The sequence below is a fragment of the Chelonoidis abingdonii genome, chromosome 15 (assembly GCF_003597395.2).
Source record: "Chelonoidis abingdonii isolate Lonesome George chromosome 15, CheloAbing_2.0, whole genome shotgun sequence".
Lineage (NCBI taxonomy): Eukaryota > Metazoa > Chordata > Testudines > Testudinidae > Chelonoidis > Chelonoidis abingdonii.
The window spans coordinates 25,252,202-25,267,945 of record NC_133783.1 but is presented as its reverse complement, the minus strand read 5'-3'; the positions used below and the strand labels follow the sequence as shown (position 1 = coordinate 25,267,945).

General features: G+C 43.8%; 1 protein-coding gene across 5 annotated transcripts in view; it reads left to right on the top strand.

Annotated features, from left to right (window-relative positions):
* PALD1 (phosphatase domain containing paladin 1) overlaps nt 1-15,744 on the top strand; it is a 195,616-nt gene that overhangs the window by 96,477 nt on the left and 83,395 nt on the right. For 4 of the 5 annotated variants that reach the window (XM_032782734.2, XM_032782736.2, XM_032782733.2 and 1 more), the window contains exons 11-16: nt 6,975-7,070; nt 7,817-7,951; nt 8,462-8,578; nt 8,714-8,893; nt 12,867-13,064; nt 14,904-15,044. In XM_032782734.2, the coding sequence (XP_032638625.1) occupies nt 6,975-7,070; nt 7,817-7,951; nt 8,462-8,578; nt 8,714-8,893; nt 12,867-13,064; nt 14,904-15,044 (867 nt within the window). The remainder of the gene's footprint in view (nt 1-6,974; nt 7,071-7,816; nt 7,952-8,461; nt 8,579-8,713; nt 8,894-12,866; nt 13,065-14,903; nt 15,045-15,744) is intronic. The other variant, XM_075072629.1, reaches the window with a different exon arrangement.

Below are 15,744 nucleotides of genomic sequence, written 5' to 3'. Positions count from 1 at the left end.
TTTTTTCTTTGTAAACATCTACTTTTTCTTATAAATTGAGCACCTGTTTTTCCATGTAAACTGAATACCTATCATCTGGAAATTACTGACAGATAATAAACTTGGAAGCTCATGATCTTTATTACTAAGTCACTTTTTAGAGGAGAGCCATGCTTTTAAATCCACACACAGGGTGACTTAGGGGATAAAGTCACTAGACTGGGACTCAGGAAACCTGGATTCAGTTCCTTGCTCTACCATTGCTTTGCTGAGTGATCTTAGGCAAGTCACGTACCTTCCCTGTGCCTCATTTCCCCATCTGTAACATGTGTATAACAAAACTGACCTCTTGCATAGAGTACTTGGAAATCAGTGGTGAATGTGAATGAAAAGTGGTGTATGTGAACGGAGTGTTGTCGATCTCTAGTAATTCAGACTATTTTATAGGGGTTCTTGGCAGTGTCATAGTGAGAGTTCTGTCCTTCAGCATGATTTGGGGGCAGGAGTGGCAGTGGTGGTGGAGCAGCTCTTATGTCGGATTTCTGTCTTCCAGTTTACAGAGAAAATACTATGGTTCCTTCAAAAAATGTGGATGAGAATACAGTGCTTTAGTTAACTTCTCCCACATAGTTCTGGTAGTGCTTGTCTTTTTCCAATCCTGGAATTCTCTTGAGCAGAGGCTGCCACTTGTGCCAAATGGTGTGGTTCTCTTTATAGTATGGGCATTTGAGACAACCATACTCATTTTACCTGTGGCCTTGGAGTCTTTAATGTACATCCCCTGATAGTGAACTTGTCATTTATTAGAAGCAAGTTACCGGGTGAGTAAAGAATTGAAGAAAGAAGGATGGAAAGATGGAAATACTGTCATTTTTCCTTTTGAAGTCTCCTGTGCTTGAAGACATAAACAGGATGTACTGTGGAATTCAGGTGTAAACGAGACACTATAAACACGGATGATATATGCTATTAGATTGTGCTAAAGTCAGAAGACCGTTTCTTTGCCAAAGGTTTATGCTGAAAACAGAAGGAATGTTCCTTTCTTCCAAGAGAACACTTGGGAAGGAAAATTCTCATTCCAGCTGATGAGATGTTGATGTAGTTGTCTGAGGTGAGGTATTGTGTCAAAATACACAAGTGTGGTTTTTATTCCTGTCAAAAAGTGAGGTGTGTCTGAGGGAGGAGGCTTTCATGACTTTGTAATGTAAATGACATGCTCTTTACCTTATTTCCAGTTAATAACACTGACTTGCCTATGTCCTGAGGAAATAGTTGTGATTTCTTTATTGTTGCTGGGTTATCCTTAGCTGATGGGTGACTGCAGGAGTGGTTCCTTTTACAATTGTGTGTTTGAAAGTTGTCAGGAGTGGCTAAAGCCAGGGATGGGAGCTCCTGTTGTTGGTTGGATAGAGCATAATGAATCAATATAGTGTTCAGGATTAAGCCGCCACTCTGCTTGAACTCCTGCTGCTGCACCTCTGAAGACCAAGAATGGGATAAAGCTTTTTCTTCTGCTTCCCTTCTGATCTTGGATGAAGTCAGAACTATAATTTTATTTCATTAATTTGTTGTTGTTCTGAATTTATGGGTGTGCTTTGTAATTTACAGTATTCGGAATAAGCCACTTCTGCTACCTTTTGATTGGGACTGATATCTTACCATCTCCTCCCACTCCAATGCAATGTGAGTGAACCCTAGATAATGGAAATAAAAAGAAAAAGCATCCTATTTTTCCTCTTGCTGAAATATTCCTGATCGATTGACAGAAATAGGAAATGTTAGTACTTGCTGGAGGCAAATACATGTGAGTGCACAATCAGAGCCATATAGCACCTTAGTGTAAAACCAGTGTTCCTCCATTGACTTCAGAGGTGGTGTTGCTGGTTTACACCAACATATGAGGAGACTTACCATCATATACCACCACTTAAGACTTCCTCTCTTCAGCAAACTACATGTTCTATCCTTCATGGGGAGGCTTAATAGAAGACTATCATTTTATAAGGCTGTCCCCTGAGGACCTTGGCTGCTACCTCTATTTGTAGGATCACCTTCCTGGGTGGGGTGGATGGGATAGGCTGTTTGTTTGTTTTCTTTCTTCCCACTAAGGAGCATGAGCTAGAACCTGACCGGGCAAGTAACCTCTGAAACTGCCAGGCCAAATGATCGGTAAAATGGAATTGACTGTACCTAGTTTGGGTTCAATTATCACTGAAGCTACTGTCTGCCAATCATCCCATTCTTGATCCAGTGGACAAGCAAACTTGGTGGGAGGGATAGCTCAGTGGTTTGAGCATTGGCCTGCTAAATCCATGGTTGTGAGTTCAATCCTTGAGGCAGCCATTTAGGGATCTGGAACAAAGAGGCCCTAGGGAATTATAGACCAGTCAGACTAACTTTGATACCTCAAAAGGTACCAGAACAAATGATTAAACAATCAATTTGTAAGCACCTCAAGGATAATAGGGTGATTAGGCAATATTCAGCATGGATTTGTGCAGAAAAAAATCATGCACACCAACATAATTTCCGTCTCTGACAGTGTTACTGTCCTATTGGATGTGGGAAGCAGTAGACATGATATATCTTGATTTTTAGTGAGGCATTCTTATAAGCAAACTAGGGAAATGTGGTCTAGATGAAAGTACTATAAGGTGCGTGTGCAACTGGTTGAAAAACCAAACTTAAAGAGTAGTTCTCAATGGTTTACTGTTAAACTGGGAGGATGTCTAGTGAGGGGGTCTGCTCTGGGTCTGCTACTTGTCAATATTTTCATTAATGACTTGGATAATGGTAGGGTATGCTTATATAGTTTGTGGATGACACCAAGCTGAGAGGGTCTTCAAGCACTTTGGAGGACAGTATTCAAATTCAAAGTAACCTTGATAAATTGAGGAATTGGTCTAAAATCAACAAGATGAAATTCAATAAAGACAAGTGTAAAGTACTACACTTGGGAAGTTAAAATCAAATGCACAACTACAAAATAGGGAATAACTGGCTAGGTAGTCATACTGCTGAAAAGGACCCAGGAGGATAGTGGATCATGAATATAAGTCAACAATGTGACGCAGTTACAAAAAAGGCTAACATTATTCTAAGGAGTATTAACAAGCGTCATATATAAAACATAGCAGGTAATTGTCACACTCTGCTTGGCAGTGGTGAGGCCTCAGCTGAAGTATTGTGTCCCATTTTAGGCAGTACACTAAAAAAATAATGGACAAAGAGCAACAAAAATGATAAATGGTCTAGAGAACTTGATCTGTGAGAGAACATTAAAAAAACTGGGCATGTTTAGTCTTGAGAAAAGAAGACTGAGGGGGGAACCTGATAAGTCTTGAAATATGTTAAGGGCTGTTATAAAGAGAAGGGTGATCAATTGTTCTTCCTGTCCGCTAGAGGCAGGACAAGAAGTAATGTCCTTAATCTGCAGCAGGGAAGATTGAGGTTAGATTTTAGGAAAAAATTTCTAACTATAGTTAAGCTCTGGATTGGCTTCCAAGGGAGGTTGTGGAATCCCCATCTTTGGAGGTTTTTAAGAACAGGTTAGGCAAACGTAAGGATCCTGTCTTGGCATGGGGGGATGGACTAGCTGACCTCTTGAGGTCTCTTCCAGCGCCACATTTCTATGATTCAGCAATAAAAGTGTTTGATAACACTTTTGTGAGCCTTGTCAGGAATTCTTGAAATCCTGGTTTCCTCCGCCCCACTCCTCTGCCATTGTTTTTAGGAGCGTTTGGAATATTTCACTGCCCAAAGAGGAGTTGTACAGCATATGAGTAGCCTATATCTCAGTGGGCATTCTCTGGTAATGCATGGCATGTGTTCTTGGCCAGCCAATGAAGATGCCTCACAGTGCTGAATATGAGAGAGCAACAAGGTGAAGATCATCTTTCATTCATGGTTCAGCTGCAGGGCAGAGAGTTAGAAATCTCCCTCTGAGTCCTGAGGGTTGCTCCACTTTTTCATGCACTTTATATTCCCCAGCCTTAAGGCTTCGTGTCCTTGCAACCATCCTTCCAGCAACGGGTGACTGAATAGGACCCTCTTTGAAGTCTGTCAGTATCACTCCTTTGTGACCTTCCGGAGTCAGTGTTGAGCCATGTAGTATGTCTCCATACCAAAGGGCTGAATGTGCTCCCTCTGAAGCTCTCTCAGCCCCTATTGGCCAGGCAGCAAGAGACAAGCATTGGGAATTGGTGCCTCAAGTGTTCAGCTTTGCTGATGAGGTCTCTCAGCCAGGCTGATCCAAAAGTCCCCCATTGGGGCTAAGTGTTCAGAAATATGGACCTGAACTGTCTGCACAGATAGGTTCTTTTGCATATAAATGCCTATTTGCATACACAGTTGCAGGAGCATTCTTATAAGTTTCAGGCACAATGTACATATCACTTAATGAAAGTTTGGCTGTAGCTACATATCAAGTGCTTTCTTCTGCTGCTGTTTTAAAGAGAAAATGTTGACACATCCTGCTGACAGGTAGGCTTTGGAACTCAGAAACTGAAAGCTAGAATCTGAAGTGCTCCCATTTACTATTACTTGGGATGGTGGTATTTGAAGGAGAACTCCTCTTCCTAGTTTGATCTTTGGCATGGGCATGAGGATGGGTTTTTTACCCCATGTGGGGGATACAGTTTTGTTTTTTAAAAGCTAAAGCTACCTGAGACCCGTGCCAAGCCCCCACTGCAGTGATTTGCTGTGGAGAGAGATGACTGGTATATATCGTTACTGACAATGGGAAATAAACCCTCAGGGATCGCTGTAAATTAAACAAGAGGAGTGTTTATTTGAAGTTCAAATGTAGCAATAACACTTTTAAACAATGGAAAGTCTCAAGGAAAATGTACTTATTGGACATGAACTGCATTTGGGGGCAGAAGGGGAAGGAGAGAAACCAGAGAGAGTGAGAGATGGATGGTAGGAGATATTTACATACATAGATGTAGAGCCAGATCTTCATTTTGTGAAAACCAATATATCTCCGTTACAGTCAGTGGTGTTTCAGCATATGCTTAAGGGCTTTGGTGAACTGGGGTCTTACTCAGTGAATTTTTATATGCCTGATCATTTTCTTGGGGAGTTTTGGCACACAGAGGAAATGTTTCTCTCACCCCCAAAAAGTTTGAGTTCCTGAAAGGTGCTAACTCTATAGAAATGAAGTCTGAAGTCTGAAATCTGCTGTCCACAGAGAATAAGTATGGCACAGATAGCAGAACGTACTTCCATAAACCTTGCTGCCAGTGTGCCTCAACTCCTGACCATGCCTATGGATGGAGATGGGGATGTTCACTCCTTACATCCCTGCTCAGACTGTTAGAATGGGTGTCAACTTGTGTCAAATGAAGTGTCGGCTTTTGTGATCTGGACAACTGAACAAAGAAATGGATTAAAACATCTTTTAGATGGCAGCAAGGTTCTGACATTACAAATCTGGTCTGGCTTTGACCTGATGACCTAGAAGTGACCGCTGTACACTTTGCTAACAATCCCCTGAGAAATCTGGTTCTCAGCTACTTTTAATTTTGCTAAACTAGTCACCTGAGGCTGGCTTCAGGTTTTGTGTGTGTGTAATATAAAAAAAATTAAGAGAAAACAAAAACTTTTTGTGGTGTGTGTGTGTGTGTGTGTGTTAGGAGATTCACCTCAGAGCTAAAAATGTGATAAAGAAAATTAAACAAAACAAATACCTGGGGAAAAATAGCACTAATATTGATACTAGCATCAATGAAAACCTGGCATATTCCCACCATTACAGACTTTGTTTTGAGTTTCCAGCGTAAGCATGCTTCTCAGTCTCTTGATAAATGACAGAGGGCCGGATTTTTCTCATGGATAATATGTAAATATTCATGAATCAATTACATAATGTCAGAGATTTCCAAGTGACACTTGCCAAATCCTCCTTCCCTCCCCTAGTATTACAGGGAAACCTCTTTATAAATACACAGCTAAATGTTAGAACATTTTCCATAACATCCTGGATCTGTATTTGCAATCTAACTGCTTAGTGATCAAATATTTGTGACCTTCTGGGTGATCCTGGGGTGTCTGTGTGAAAAAACTTGACCTTCAAGTGCTCTAAGAAGGCATCTTATCTTAACAGTGCTATAACATGATCTTCAAGTTGTTTGGCTAACATGGAGTGCTCATGCTGTTTCCCTCCAACGTTTGATTTTAGCCTTTGATGATAGCACAGTTCAGACTCTTTGTCTTTAAAGCACCACAACAGTGTTTGTCCTCACCTTAAGTCTACATATGCAATTCTAGTCACCTTCAAAGAAAGCAGATTTTATTGGCAAATTATCAGAGAGAAGCATTAAATAAAAACAAATTGGAAATAAACTCACCAAATATGATAGCAAACACCACTAGACAGCCTCTATGCTTGCATTATAGTGTATGACATTGTTACCCCTGTGTCTCTCACTCACTTTTCATCAACTCATTCCCACAAGATGTCAGTGTCTGCACTTATTAGCTGCAAGCCAAGTGCCCAGGAAGGTGTCAGGACTGGAGCTCACCACAACCTCTCTTTTTTTATAGCTGGTTTGAAAAGTTTTAAGTCGCATACTAACATTTGGATATTGCATTGCCCCAGACCAAACGGAGGATAGCAAACCAGTTTGAATCCAGTTGGAAAGACTCCTGCTTTATCCAGAGCCCAAGCTATGCAGGAACATGAGGCAATACGCTATTCAAGTATCCCGTCCAACATTGCATGCTTAGCCATAAGTCTTAATCATTCTCAGATAGGGTCTCTGAGATAGGCCAGTGTTTGCATGTTACTGAGTTTTCTCTTCTAGACAAACAGCAACAAGTGTAAAGTGATCCCCCATCCTTGAAGGCAAACAGCTTACGGGGAAACACATTTCATAGACTCAAACTCTGCATTGGTCTTAGCGTTAGGGTCACATTTAAAGTCTGCATTTCATATTGAATGGGCTCTATCTCCTGTAGTCTGTCACAAATGCCATTGTTATGGTTTATTCTAGGGGAACAGCACCAAAGAGTATTTCCTTCAAAGGACTTTGCAGAGCCTTGAGCGCTATTTCTACTTGATTGCTTTCAACTACTACCTTCATGAGCAGGTGAGTGTTCTCCCCACTCTCCTTGGGAAACCTACTCCTACACTCCCTCGTCCCACTACTTCATTTCAGTAGCTCCACTGTGGCTGGAAACAAACAGGTATGCTGAGGGGCTGGATGCTGGAAAGCCCAGCTTCTGCCACTTTCCTGAAATTGATTTTGACCCCCTCATGGTGTCTTCAGATGCTCTTGGTTTTATTTTGGGGGTATAGTTCTAATGGATTACTAGGAGTAAAATCCATGGGGTAATGGTAAAGGACGCCCAACCCCCTCTTCCACTACGTACTGTGTATATGGCACATGACGTTCCCTGAGAAAACAGTCCCCTTTCATCTCCCTGAGGAAGGAACCCCAGGCACCAGGTGGTGACTCAGTGAACTGCTGTATTAGCTTTTCACCTGGGGGGCATGGAATCAAATCTTGGCTAATTTTCAAATGAAATTGGTTTGAAAACCTTTTCCTTGTCTCCCATTTGTCCACCTCACAAAACCATTATAGAGTATGGTACCACTCTGAGTCTGAGGCTCTGGACTGGAATAGGAAGGCGAATATCAGGGTCAGCTTGTGCGAAGCTCTGAAATGGGATTTAAAAAAAACCCCTGAACGGTGAGCTTTCAGCCCTCTTCTGAACTGCCTATAAGGATTAACTGTAAGGCTGCTATTCCTGTAAGATGTATGTGTAGTACAGTGCTTGCATTTATCTGTTCCTGAACAAAGCATGTCTGTCTGTCTGTCTCTCTCCCTGATAGTATCCCCTGGCCTTTGCCCTCAACTTCAGCAGATGGAGGTGTGGGCACCCAGAGCTCTACAGGCTGCAGATGAACATGAACCTGTCAGAGCTCACAGTGACGGGGGAACTGATAACAAAGGGGACGCGAGTGCTAGTGAGTGAGCTTCTTAAATCTTCTTGCAGATCCCACCCTTTTCAGGGCGCAGGCAATACAATAGGCATGTGAGGCTTAATTCAGCCTCTCTAGAACCGCATACGGTATATCAGAGCCAAACGCTCTTCAGGGAACACCCCCGCCCCCATGATTCCATAAGCTTACACTGAAAATTCACTCTGATGGGGCCAAACCAGAGCCCTTGATCCATGTGCACCTCAGCTTTGGAGTGTTTGAGATCTTGAGCCTGACTGTGACTTCAGTCCCATCCCGACCCTTGTGTCAGATGTGCACATTGCAGTGGCCTGGGCAGTGTTTGAAGGGGAGTGGGAAGCTCTTGGCAGAGGCAGTTTTACCAGTGAGTGCTACTCTGAGCTGGAGAGTGATCAGCTGGGAGAGTCTGTCTGGAAAGACCTGTGATGGCAAAAGTGCCAGCTGAAACAAGAGATGGAAAATGTGGCTTTCATCTAAACTGTGGCTCCAGCTTACTCTGATTTTTGTTTCCTGCAGGTGGCGGATGAGCGTTTCTCCCCAGATGTGCTCAGCACTGGCAAGGAAATGAGGGTAGCCAACTTCCGGAGAGTCCCCAAGATGCCTGTGTATGGGATGGCACAGCCCAACTCCAAGGTAAGGATGCAGTGTGGTGGAGATTCTGACACGGGGAGGTGACCAGAGTGCAGGACTGAAACCTGGATTGTGCCCTGTGCAGGGCAGCTTGAAATGTGTGTGCTGGGAGTTTCATTTTGTTTCCATTTCCCATAGGCTATTGGAAGTGTGCTAAGCTACCTAACTGATGCAAAGAGGAAGTACTCCCACATCACCTGGATAAACCTCCGTGAAGAAGTGGTGCTGGAAGGGAATGAACAAATCTACACCCTCAGGGAACCTGTGAACCTGGAACAACAGATTACGGTGCCTGTTATATCACCTGAACAACTAGAGGTGAATACTCAGCACCTTCTTCACCTTCTGCCTTTTCTGTTCTTGGTGGTAGTCTCTACTGCTACTCGGGGTGCTTAATGCAGTGAAGCAGGCACTAGGAAGTGTCTTGGTGCTATTTTGGTCCTGTAACATTTTGTGTGAGCAACTTGTATTGCTTTATTTTCATTGGCATATATGTAACTGCCTAGTGGTTACAAAGCAAATACTACATGGTAGTAATACTTGAGTAACTAACACAAATTCTCTGAGAAAAGGTGGATGAGGTAATGTCTTTTATTGGACCAGCCTCTGTTGGAGAGAGAAAGAGACAAGCTTTGGAGCTTACACAGAGCTCTTCTTCAGGTCTGGGAAACTAAGGCTAGGTCTACACTGCAAATCTCTATCGGTGTAACTACATCGTTCAGGGGTGTGGAAAATCCATGCCCCTGAGCGACCTAGTTATACTGACCTATCTCCTTGTGTAGACAGCGCTGTGTTGACAGGAGGGCTTCTCTCACCAAACACAGCTTTCACCTCTCGGAGAGGGGGATTAACTACGCTGAAAGGAGAAGCTCTCCCATCAGTGTAAGAGTGTCTTCACTTAAACTCCACCGTGACGCAGCTGCATCAGTATGAAGACCTGCCCTCACTCAGGCCTTGTCTACACTAAGTTTTGTCACCAAAAACTGCCTTTTGGCAACAAAACAGTGAGAGCGTACACACTGCAATGCGACTTCTGTCAGGAAAAATGCTTGGTTTTCACAACAAAAAACTTCCACCCCTACAAGAGACTTTTTTTTCTTTTTCCCTTCCTTTATTTTTGACAAAGAGCCAGTGCAGACACTGCTGTTTGTTTTGTAGACAGAACTGGCTTCCGCCAGTATCCCACAATGCCTGCCCTGATCGTTCTGCTCAGTGTTTTTTGATCTCTGCTGCCCTGCAGGCATGCGCTCCTTCCCTTTCAAAGCTCCAGGAAGTATCCAACAGCTGAGGGCTTGGCTACACTGGCACTTTACAGCGCTGCAACTTTCGCGCTCAGGGGTGTGAAAAAACACCCCCCTGAGCGCTGCAAGATGCAGAGCTGTAAAGTGTCAGTGTAATCAGGGTGGCAGCGCTGGGAACGCGGCTCCCAGCGCTGCACGCTACACCCATAAGGGATATGGTTTACAAGCACCGCTGGGAGAGCTCTCTCCCAGCGCTGCGGCTCTGACTACACTCGCACTTCAAAGCGCTGCCGCGGCAGCGCTTTGAAATGTCTAATGTAGCCATACCCTGAATGTGTTGCCTGTGCTAATCCCTTTGGGGAACAAAGAGCAAACTCATTGGAATGCTCCTGTTCCCCCTCCCCCCTGCACTAGGAACACAGCAGCAGGCAGATTGCTGTTGTAGGAGGGGAGGGGGAGAGACTGCTGTGCTACTTTGACATTCCTCAGCGTGGAGAGCTCACAGAGCTGCTCAGGATGCTGCTCCTGGCAGCTGCGGAGGCTGTGGGAGAACTCGGAGGGAATTCCAAAATGCACAGGGATCAGCTCCGCCATCTCACGATGCTGCACTGTGGGATACATGCCCACAGCGCATTGCTCACACTGTCAATGATGGCGCCCCCAATGTGGACATGATCCGTCAACAGAGGGAACAAGCGTGAACACCCTTTGGCGATTTTTGTTTTGTTGACTTTTGGGTGCCGACATAAGTTTTGTTGAGAAAACTTGGTAGTGTAGACAAGGCCTCAGTGTCGCTGCTAAATACAAGATTTGAACAGATTGCTTAGCATAAGTAGGTAACACATTTCAAGGATGCTTAATGGGCCACTTCATCTTGAATAGCTCCTTGAAATGTGTGTTAACCCCTTATGCTAAACAGTCTGTTCAGATCTTGTATTTAGCAGCCACGCTTTGAGTTGGGCTATGTCTACACTTTGCACCTTGCAATGGCATAGCTGTGCTGTTGCAGCCACACCATGGTAAGGTACCAGTGTAGCTGCTTTTCGTCACCGGGCAATAAAATAAAACCACCCTCAACAAGGGGCGGTAGCTATGTCAATGAGAGCGGCTCCTGCTGACAAAAGTGCTCGTCATCATTAACACTTCTGTCATCCAGGAGCTGCTTTTTCACATCCCTGAGCAACAGAAGTTTTAATGGCGAAAGTGCTAGTGTAGACAAAGTCTCAGTTTCCCAGAGCTGAAGAGCTCTGTGTGGCTCGAAAGCTTGTCTCTCTCATTAACAGAAGTTGATCCAATAAAAGATATGACCTCACCCACATTGTCTCTCTAATAGCCTGGGACTGACACAGCTACAACCCTGCATATGGCACAAATTCAGTAATTCCTGTGTAACACGTTGAGTTCTCAGGATACATCAGAGTATTACTGTAATGAAGAATACAAGAAAAATAGGTAGTTAATTTTGTTACTGTGTAGTGCATGGATAAACTCAGTATTTAAAATACAATTCTGTGTGGAATGGTTATTTTTCCCCTCTCAAATTGCTGTACCATTGGGGGTGGGATGAACAACAGTTTTCACTTGGCTAATAAACAAGTCAAAGTACCACCAGCCTTAATGTACACCAAGCTGAAGGTAAGTTACCATCAGCAAATGAGATTTACATTGACATACTGGAGACTGCATTTGAAGATATTCCATCCATATGCTCCACAGCAGGGCATGGACCTGTGAGCCACATCAGTCCCCTTCTCCCTCTCATCCCATTCCCAGCTGGTCACCTACCTGGGTTGCTGCTTATCACCCACCCCAGGGTGTTGTGCACTTGGTACAGAGATTTCAATGTCTGGATACTGACCGAAGATTTTTCATCTTTCTTGATCTTCTTTTTTTAATTTCTGCCTGCCTGCCCAGCCGCCCCACTCTCTCTCTTTTCATGTTAGCAAATAAGAGAAGGGACGAAGGAAAGCAGTCTCATGACAAATACAGTTTTGTGTGGCATAACGTATTTTATATCTGCTGTAACCCTGGGCACTTTGGTTTGACACAAAAAGCACAATTGTAATAAAATTATTAGTAAGCATTTATACAGCACCTAAATGTATATAATATTTTACAGAATGTGGAATAAAACTCGGCTCAAACCTGGAGAGTTTACAGGGTGGCTTGAAAGAACATGTAAATGATACAGTTAGGCAAAGGAGAACAGAGATGTTCTTGTCTGGATCTTGAAAAGGGATAGCCAGGACAACTGAGAGAAGGGTGGCCCTACCACAGTGGTCAGGTTGTGTGGTGGGACGGCAATGAGGCTGGTGCTGGATGTGTAGAGAAGGGAGTGTGGAGAGACTAGATTCATGAGTTAGGCAAGCCCATGAGGGTTTTTAAAATCAAGAGGGCAATTTTAACAGGATTTTGAAATGATTGAAGAGTCAGCAGAGGTGTACAAGCATGGGGCAATGTGGTTTTGTTTCTATGTACAAAACAGAAGGTGGGCAGTAGCATTTTGAACGTGTGGGATCTTGAAGTGTTGGAACTTGGGTTGGCCATATAGAACTTGAAGGAAGTTGTGTCAGGCAACAATGAAGATGTGGATCAGGATTTCGGCAGAGGCTGTGTACAAGCGATGTTGCAAAAGGGATTATGGGCACATTTGTACCCCTGGGAGATGAGAGGAAAGGAGTCAAGGAGAGACCCCAAGAGATTAAGAACAGTAAAAAACCATGGAAGGTCTAAGTCCAGGTGGGCAATAGAAGCATTCCTACCTCACTAGCAGAGTCTATGAGAGAGGTACAGACCTGAAACGCAGGGGTTGTTCTAGGTTAGGCTAAGGCATATTAGCAGAGCTGTGTGTGGGAAGTTTCCAAACTGTGGTCTTGCAATATGCCTGGCATTAGTCCCTCACTTCCCTGAGTCCTAAGTTCACCTACAAATTTATGGGGAAATAAAAATTTCCCTTTAGGGTGAAAAAGGAAGAAAGATTCTGAAAAATGATGTTAATTGTCCATACAGTGAAAGGAGTCTTGTTCAGTTTCTTTGTCTCTCCCCTGCAGAAATTAGAGTCCACCTTGAAGAATGACGTGCTAAACTCCCAGAAGTGGCTGGAGGTGTATCTGGAACAGGAGAAGCAGATGAAGATATTTAAGAGTTGCCTGACCACACAGGAGATACTTAATCAGCACAAGAGCACATGCCAGGGGTTGGTGTACAAACGAATCCCAATCCCAGACTTCTGTGCTCCCAAGGAGCAGGTAATGGAGGAGCTAAAAGCTATTCCATAGTTTCAACACCAAAACTTCCCTGAAGGGGCAGTGGTGAACGCCTTCAGTGAGAATCTCCTGGGTTTTCTCCCCCACCACTTTCAAAGGGTGGTGGGTGGATAGGTCAGCTCTTCTCTCTTTCTTCCTATGACCAAACTGATACTCACCCTCCTTCCCAGTTTGACTTTCTCTCCTGGTTCCCCCTCCAAATTGATATTCTCTCTTTTGCCCTAAATTGTCCGTCTGTCTCTCACTACTTCTTCCGTTTCCCCCTGCAGTTTCTTTCCTCTCTTCTGGCTCCTCCCTTTCCTTCACCTTAAGGCACTGCAGCCTCTTTCCTTATAGGAGTGGGGAGCTGCTGCTGTGCTAGATATGTGGTTGCTGAATCTGACAGCTCCATTTCCTTTGTTTCCCTGTGTTTGTACTCAGGAGAAGTCAATGAGGCAAGTTACCAGACAGTCTCCTGTCTGCTCACCATAGCAGTCCTCAGGGCCTGGTGGCTGACATTGCTTTTAAGAAAAAAAAGGCAGCATGATTGCAATCCCTAGCCTGTACTGTCTGGTACTATAACTCCGGGACAATCCTGGCCAGAATGAGATGCTCTGCAGCCCTGGATTGTGTGTACTGCTTGTGTTCCTCCACAATTTTATAGACTTGCAAAGAGGAGATTTGGGGTATGCTCCTCTAGGGACGTTATGCAGTTGCTTACAATGCTGAATCCTCTCCAGTATACCAGAAATGCCTCCTAGCCGGAGAGTCACTGATCTGTGTTCTAGTAATTTGGCCCATGCGTGGATCACAGACTCTTTTGTCCATGAAATTTCATTTCTCTAGTTTTACAGGTCTGCATATGTTTATATAAGCATTGATAGAATCAAGACCACTTTGCAGTCATGTTTATTGTAAGTGCATTATTGCCATCTGCTGGTTTCAACCTGCAATTATAGATTTGCACCTACGGTTGTTAATCTCAGATTTTCCTTTGCGTTTCTGTTTATCCTAGACACCTTATGCTGATGCAAAAGAAATTAAGAGAACTGTAATTAGCATTATCTTAGAGAGATTTCCTATTCGCATTTTCACTAGAGTGAACACCTTGGGATAGCCACAGAGAGTTGTGTATTTTACAGCTGCAGAAGCTGGGGGATTTAAGACCAGTTAGTCTGGATTTGATATAATCACACACTATTCTTCCTTGGAAGGAGAAATTTAAGACCTATGTAGTAACACTGTAATATAGATGGTGCCATAGACCCATTAGAAATACCCGAGAAAGACAGGGAACAGCTGCTTTTCAACACTTCAGGGGAAAAAAGTTGGCCAGTCACAGTAAAGACAGTGTTAATGATCTCTACGTGCATGTGAATGCTGCTGGTTCACAACATATCAAGGTATAGGATTAAATGAAAGTCACACACAGACTCAGTGGTATCCCTCTTAAATCTGGCCTAAAGCATCCAAGTTCCATATTAGGCGTAAGGATTTTACCTAACTGCTGACATTCCCATGCACTGTGCTGCTATTCAGATGCAAGTTAAAGATCCCATGGCACTTTCTGCAAGAAGCAGGGGATTATGCCTTTGTGTAGGCCAATATTCCCTCCCTCGTAAGAGGTTGAGTGCATCAAAGGCTATGGCATTTCACACACGATCACTGCACTCCCAGTGTGTGTCTTCTTGCTTTGTAGCACCCTTTCGGTTACCTGGTAAGTGAAAGGCACTACAGAAAATCAGATACGGTTCAATTAATCCACAGGGGCGGAACAGAATTAATGAGTCACATCCAGCAGGGAAAGTCCGTATTTTAATTCTTTTTGTTGTTCGTTTGTAGGATGTAGATCGGCTGTTGGACGCGATGAAGAGCGCGCTAGCTGAGGACTGTCACACGGCCTTTGTGTTCAACTGCCATAGCGGCAGAGGGAGAACCACCACAGCCATGGTTATTGCTGTCCTCACGCTCTGGCATTTCAATGTAGGTATTAGGGGTCTCTTGTTCTAAGGAGGGTTTGGAACAAAGGAAGCTCTGAGGAATGAATCCCTAAACACCAAGCCCTAACCCTGAGAGCAGTGGAAGAGGGTGTGACAGGTTCGATCACAGAAACCCCCTTGGGAACTGCCAACCGATGCGCCAAGACTACTTCTATCCCTGTTTTCCCTGCCAACTCAGGACTCCAGCACCCAGTCTTGCTGAGCCAGACACTCCCATCTGCTTCAGCACAGACCCAGGGTCTGAATTACCTGCCCCAAAGCTGCAGGTTTACCTGAAAACAGCTCACAGAAGTGTGCTTGTCTTTAGCACTCAGATGCCCAATTCCCAATGGGGTCTAAACCCAAATAAATTCATTTTACCCGGTATAAAGCTTATGCAGAGTAAACTCATAAATTGTTTGCCCTCTGTAACACTGATAGAGAGAGATGCACAGTTGTTTACTCCCCCGGGTATTAATACATACTCCGAGTTTATTAATAAGTAAAAAGTGATTTTATTAAATATAGAAAGTAGGATTTAAGTGGTTCCCAGCAGTAAGAGACAGAACAAAGTAAATCACCAAGCAAAATAAATTAAAACACGCAAATGTATGTCTAATCAAACTGAATACGGATAATCTCACCCTCAGAGATGCTTCTGTAAGGTTTTTTTTTTTAGACTGGACACCTTCCAGGCCTGGGCA